This window comes from Rhagoletis zephyria, unplaced genomic scaffold (assembly GCF_001687245.7).
Source record: "Rhagoletis zephyria isolate East Lansing unplaced genomic scaffold, Rhagoletis_zephyria_1.1 Rzeph_scaffold_03763, whole genome shotgun sequence".
Classification (NCBI taxonomy): Eukaryota; Metazoa; Arthropoda; class Insecta; order Diptera; family Tephritidae; genus Rhagoletis; species Rhagoletis zephyria.
In genome coordinates, this window is record NW_016160846.1 from 40629 (window position 1) to 47629 (window position 7001).

Here is a 7001-nt window from a genome sequence, read left to right on the forward strand (position 1 = left end):
ATGGAGTCCCTTAGCGGCGCAATTGAGGAGCAGCGCCGAATTCAAACCCATCTCACTCGAATCCAGACTAACTTCGAGTCTAAGCAATCGTCTGAGATCTCGAGAGGTTATGTTCAGAGTCTTCTCGCGGAGATTGATACTATCTTCCAGGACTTTAAGCGCGGCCATGAACAAATCTACACTCTTATTCGCAACGCATCGCTTGACGAGGACGACATTCCTTATCTGAAGGAGGAAGTTTTCTATACCTGCTACGATTTATATATCGCCTTTAAGTCTACCTTACTTGATCGACAAAATGACCTCGCGCCATGGCCGTCGCCGCTCACGCACGCAAGCACCTTCGCTATGGCCACTACACGGAATGACACTACCGCTGCTTCTGCACGACTGCCAAAAATCGACTTGCCTAAGTTTTCTGGAGACTATTTGGAGTGGATCCCTTTTCGCGATATGTTTCTATCACTGGTACATAATAACGACGCCTTAACTCCGGTACAAAAATATTTTTATCTAAAGGGATCTTGCATCGGCACACCTAAGGAAATGGTGGAAGAATTTCCAGCTACGGATGCCAGCTATGAAACTGCCTGGGCTGCCTTGGTAAGTAGATTTCACAACAAAAGAAAACTAGTGGATCAAATTTTAAAAAGGCTCGTCAATGCACAAAATACCGATGGTGGTTTACAAAGCGTAAAACTGCTGCTCGACCTCACTCGCAACAGCCTTGCTCTACTGAAAACTTTAGAAATAGACACCTCTAGTTGGGATCCCATGCTAATTTTCTTGCTCACTCAAAAGCTTGACAGACAAATTAGAAAAGAATGGGAGCAATCTCTAAATGGTCGCAGTGAAATTCCTCCAGTACAAACTTTCCTTAAGTTTCTCGAAACTACTTATCGAGCGCTTGAATTTATCGAAGAAGAGGACACATCAAAAAAGGTTGTGAACCGCTCGTACAGCGACAAACAAAAACAACACAAACCTGCTCGCAGACAATTACATGCTAATGCAGCTACTACTACCGCCAGTTCAGCATCGTCAAATTATAGCTGTCCCTGTTGTCAAAAACAACATCTCTTGTACAAATGTTTTAAATTTTCTGCACTACCTGCTGCTGAAAAGCAGAGCTTTGTCCTACAACATAGGCTATGCCTAAACTGTTTAGGTAAGGGTCATACATACAGTGAGTGCGAAAGAAATTCCCGCTGCCAGGCCTGTAAGCAGCCGCACCACACTGTTATTCACAATGCATTCGCTCTTCGCAACAATAAAAATGACGAACACAAACTTTCTGCAAATCTCACAACTACTGCTCAAATTATGAATGCAGAAGTGCACTCTGCGACTACTAACGCTCAAGTCTTACTCGCTACTGTACGGGTGATTATTGAAACACCTGAGCGACAATTTCACTTGAAAGCACTCGTTGATCAAGGCGCTCAAGCCTCATTCATAACAGAGGACGCCGCTCAGTTGCTCAACTTGCCAAAACGAAATACCAATGTTATTGTAGCTGGCATTGGTGGAGCAAATGCTTTAATTGCTAAAAGGTCTCTAACTCTATGCTTGCGCTCACAATATGAAAAAGACTTTAAAATGGACTGCACCGCGTTTATTTTGCCGAAATTGACATCATACAAACCATCGCCTTATCACTTGCGCGGTATGCCAAATTTATCCGGCATTTTTCTTGCTGATCCAACCTTTGCTTTGCCCGTCAATATCGACCTAGTTTTAGGCGGAGATGTATATGGCGATATCTTACTCTCTGGCATGAAAAAGTACGAACGTGGCATTTTCCTACAAGAAACTCATTTTGGATGGATGATTTCTGGTCCATCTACTACAACTCCTTCACAACAAATTTTGCATACAAATTTATGTACTCTAGATGATCAGCTTCGTTTATTTTGGGAACAGGAGGAACTGCACGAAGAGCGCCAGCTCTCTTCCGAAGAGACAGCCTGCGAAAACCACTTTTTGCAAACCTACAAGCGGGATAAATGCGGCCGGTATACGGTTCACTTACCTTTTAAAACCCTATTTGCACAGGGTAAGCTCCCAGCATTTAGTGGCACCGACTTTAACGCTGTTAAAAGACTTAAGCAGCTAGAAATGCGATTCAAAAATCAACCTAACTTTGCAAAGCTTTACAAAGATTTTATGGCAGAATATCTAAGCTTAGGTCACATGCAAGAAGTCGGCTTTTATCCAGAAGATCTGCAAGAAAATTCATATTTCTTTTGCCATCATGGTGTCTTACGGCAATGCAGCAGCACCACCAAATTGCGCGTTGTATTCGACGGTGGGAATCGTTGTCCCCCTCAACCTTCTCTCAATGATGAACTTGCTGCAGGGCCGGCATTGCAAAGTGATTTGTCAAGTATTATTTCTCGATGGAGAAGTCACAAAATAGCTTTTACAGCCGATTTAGAAAAAATGTTTAGGCAAATCAACGTTTGTAAGGAACATCAAAATTATCAGTGCATTCTCTGGCGAGAGGATTCTACAAAGCGAATTAAAATATATAAACTTTGCACTGTCACTTATGGGACAACTTCTGCTCCGTATTTAGCGATTCGTGTTCTACGCCAACTAGCCACTGATGAGCAAACAAATTATCCTCTCGCAAGCCAAGTGTACTTAAATGATACCTACGTTGACGATATTATATCAGGTGCAGACACGAACGCGGAAGCAATCGAGCTACAACAACAACTCAGCAGGCTGTCATCTAGTGGCGGATTTAATCTTAGAAAGTGGAACTCAAATTCTGCCGTGTTGCTACAAACAATTCCACCTGAGAATAAAGAGAACGCCAATTGGATTGAACTTAAGGCAGAGAACCTCGTAAAAGCCCTTGGTCTTTTTTGGGACACGAACGAAGATGAATTCTCTTTCAAAATCAACTTTAGTTTTGCTTCCGCAATAACTAAGAGGAGTATGCTCTCTGATGCGGCCAAATTATTCGACCCACTTGGTTGGCTGGCGCCTACCACAATTATCGCTAAAATCATGTTCCAAAGGTTATGGATGGAGGGACTAGATTGGAATGACCCACTTCCAACTAAATTAAATGCTGAATGGTTGCAGTATCGAGATTCTCTGCATGAACTCGAAAGCATAAAGATACCAAGGTGGCTTGGATGCAACAAATTTAACAAAATTGAGTTGCATGGTTTCAGTGACGCCTCACAGGCTGCCTATGGGGCAGTTGTATATGCGGTAGTCTATAACAACTCAACTATTTCCGCATCACTTATTCAGTCAAAAACTAAGGTAACACCGCTCAAAACTGTGTCAATTCCGAGACTGGAATTATGTGCGGCGGCGTTACTGGGTAAACTCATGGCGAAAGTGAAAACCTACTTCCACGCGGATGCACCTGTTTTCTATTGGACCGACAGCACAGTGGTTTTGAGTTGGATACGATGCCATTCCACGCGCTGGTCCGTGTACATCGCCAATCGCGTAGCTGAGATTCAGCGCATATCTGATGTAAGTCAGTGGAGGCACGTGCGTACAAGCGAGAATCCAGCGGACTGCTTAACACGCGGTCTGACTCCAAAAGAGCTTAAGGCACATACTTTGTGGTGGTTTGGGCCGACTTGGCTTACTGGGCCAATATCGAACTGGCCACACGAGAACTTAACTTTCGAAACTTGTTTAGAAGAGCGAAAATCATATATCGCTTCTCACGTAACTACGTTAGCTGAAAACTCTATGGAAGACCCCGATTTTATTTGTAAATTCTCTTCACTCTCTCGGCTTGTGCGCGTCACCGCGTATATTCTACGCTTTTATTATAACTTAAGAGCAGCGCTGCAGCAACACAAAATAGAGAACAATTTATGTGAGACGGGCTTTCTAAAATCACGCGAGATTAAACACGCACTCGCTATAATAATCAAGCAGGTACAGCGCATTGATTTTACCCAAGAGATACACTGTTTGGAAAATAAGCAAGCTCTTAACAAAAAGAGTAAAATTCTTCAATTAGCTCCTTTTCTGGATGGTGATAACTTGCTAAGGGTCGGAGGTAGAATTTCGAAGGCGAAAATTACATTTGACGTCAAACATCCAGTGTTATTATCAAAACAATCGTTTTTATCGTTTCTAATATTCACAGACGCTCATCACCAAACTCTACATGGCGGCGTTCAGCAGATGCTTTCGTTTGTCTCTCAACGTTACTGGATTCTATCAGCGCGCAGCTTAGCAAAATCCGTGCTCCGTAAATGCGTAATCTGTTTCAAATACACAGCGAAGGTGCATCAGCAGCAAATGGGAAATTTACCCGCAGTTCGTCTTCAACCAACTAAACCGTTTCAGCACAGTGGACTCGACTACGCTGGTCCCATAACACTAAAGCTTTCACTACTTCGCAAAGCGGCAACCACAAAGGGCTATATCTGCCTGTTCATTTGCATGTGCACGAAGGCCATACACCTTGAAGTAGTTTCAAGCTTAAATACTGACGCCTTTATCGCCGCATTTCGTCGCTTTATATCAAGGAGGGGTCGATGCAGCGATTTATACTCTGATTGCGGTACTACGTTCGTAGGGGCTAACAAAGAGCTAAAGATTTCCTTTCAGCAGCAAAAGGCTTCGCTCCCCGAACATCTTGCTGCCGCACTTGCAAATGAAGGTACGACATGGCACTTCATTCCGCCCGCTTCACCAAATTTCGGAGGCTTATGGGAAGCGGCGGTTAAGTCGACTAAACATCATCTAAGACGAATAATGCGAGATCGGGTGCTTACTTTTGAAGAACTCAGCACGCTTCTTGCACAAATTGAAAGTTGCTTGAATTCTCGGCCGCTCTGCCCATTGTCAGCATATCCCACTGATCATCAAGCGTTGACACCTGCACACTTTCTTGTAGGTGAACCCACAACTTGCGTCTCAGAGGAGAGCCTGCTTGACTCTAATATCGACCACCTGACCCGCTGGAAACTAGTTGAGCGCCTAAAGCAACATTTCTGGCATCGATGGGCTAACGAATACTTACACACTCTACAAACTCGCACCAAGTGGACACAAGTTCAAAAAAATCTTCGCGTCAACGACATCGTTTTGCTGCAACATGAGCGTAGCGCTCCTGGCTATTGGCCGTTGGCGAGAGTGCATGAGATACATCCCGGTGCAGATGGTCTAGTAAGGGTCGTTACGCTTTTCTGTAATGGCAAACTTGTGAAGCGGCCGATTTCTAAAATTTGTTTGCTGCCCATCAATGATAACACTGGCACCACGGCCGATGTTTTGTAACTTAGCCAGCTTGTTTCTCGCTGACATGATGAACCTTAAAAACTTCGTTTTTGCTGCCGGAGAATGTTCAATATTATTGTATAGTATTTACTTTCTTACTAACTTTTGCAGCTCTGTAATGTTGTACTGAACATTGAATTGTTTTTACGCGTTGCAACCCTGAAATGTAAAACTGAATATGGTTTTTGTAATAAAACTCTCTCTTGAATTCTGAACTTTAAAAGAAAAGACACGCGGTTTTTAACTTAACCTGAATTTTATAACAAGGTTCGTATTACTATTAATGTTTTCGCAACATCGCTAATGATGTAGCGCAGAGAAAAATGTTCGCAGATGTGTGACTAAGGCAGGGCCTGAGTGAAATCAACGTCTAAAGAATTGAAGACTAAGTTAAGTTCCACACAAGTTCTAGAGATCGGAGCGTTGGCACCATAACTGCTTCTAGGGAAACTTAGTTTAAGGAAATCGCAATGGCGGAGGATTCTAGAAGAAAAGGGCAGTCAATTGAGCCAGTTATGATGTTAACGACAAACGTGCACGCTAAAATGGGTCATCTGTCATCCAGTGTTGTAAGGTTGATTAGTTGGCAGCGGGAATAGTAAGAGGGTAGTGGCAAAGAAAAATTTTATAAAAACTTTTTGAACACGTTCTAATCGGTTAGATAGAATTTTAGTGTAAGGCCTCCAAATAAACGTTACATACTCCAGTTGTTTAGGCCTCCGGCCTAAATATAGCGCACCACCCTAATGGGTGGTAATATAGACCGTATGCACATACACGTATACATGTACATATGCATATGCGCGTGGATCTGTACAAATTAAAGTTATATTCACTAATACGCATACGCGTCTAATTTACCCGTTGTACAATAACTGATTTGAGGAGAAACTGAACGAAAAGTCATTGTTCGGCGGGTCAAACGGATCTAATTTCAATTTACCATGGTCACTTCCCTCAGGAATTCCAAAGGATCACCAGCTATCACGCCACATCAAGGTAAAATCCACCAGACAATATTGCGTTGTATTTTCACAACCTGTTGCCAATAAATTTGTAAGATTAATTATATACTCAACACTAAAACCGAGTTGTTTTTCTTCCCTTTTTTATTCCTTTACGTCTGAGCGCTCCACTCCGTGGCGTAAATATTGGTCCCTGCGATCTGTGGAAATAATAAAATCTTTAACACAGTGCAACAAACTACATACAGTCCACTACTTTATCACACTGAGCTACAAGAGGCACACCTAATTGCCAGACCACAGCATCGGTTGCAACAATCACTAACCAAGCTTTTCAAAACCACATTCGCCACTGAAGCGTCCACAACACTAAGGGCCGGTTACTCAATGTCTGGTTAACACTAATCTCCGTTTAAACATCATTATCGACGTGTTCGGCTCCATGCATATAACATGGAGTCGGTAACGTCGATAACGATGTTTTACCGGAGATTAGTGTTAACCAGACATTGAGTAACCGGCCCTAAGGAGTTAACCAGTACTTGCCATTGGACCCCACATTCAGCCATTAGAAAGGTACGTGGTTGAATTCCAGTGCACTTTTTATACCCGAGCGCACTTGTGCACAAGGGTATATTAATTTTGTTCACATAACGGTTGTTTGTAACAGCCAAAACGAATCGAGATAGATATAGACAAATGTATACATAAATGATCAGGATGAAAAAAGAAATCGATTAAGCCATGTCTGTCTGTCCGTCCGTC

General features: G+C 42.8%; 1 protein-coding gene across 1 annotated transcript in view; it reads left to right on the forward strand.

Moving 5' to 3' along the window:
• Positions 1-7001, forward strand: part of LOC108369604 (uncharacterized) — a 13608-nt gene continuing 6607 nt past the window's right edge. Inside the window, exons 1-4 of the mRNA XM_017624741.1 lie at positions 1-3748; positions 3824-3985; positions 4133-5160; positions 5383-5458. Coding sequence (XP_017480230.1) covers positions 1-3748; positions 3824-3985; positions 4133-5160; positions 5383-5458 — 5014 coding nt within the window. The remainder of the gene's footprint in view (positions 3749-3823; positions 3986-4132; positions 5161-5382; positions 5459-7001) is intronic.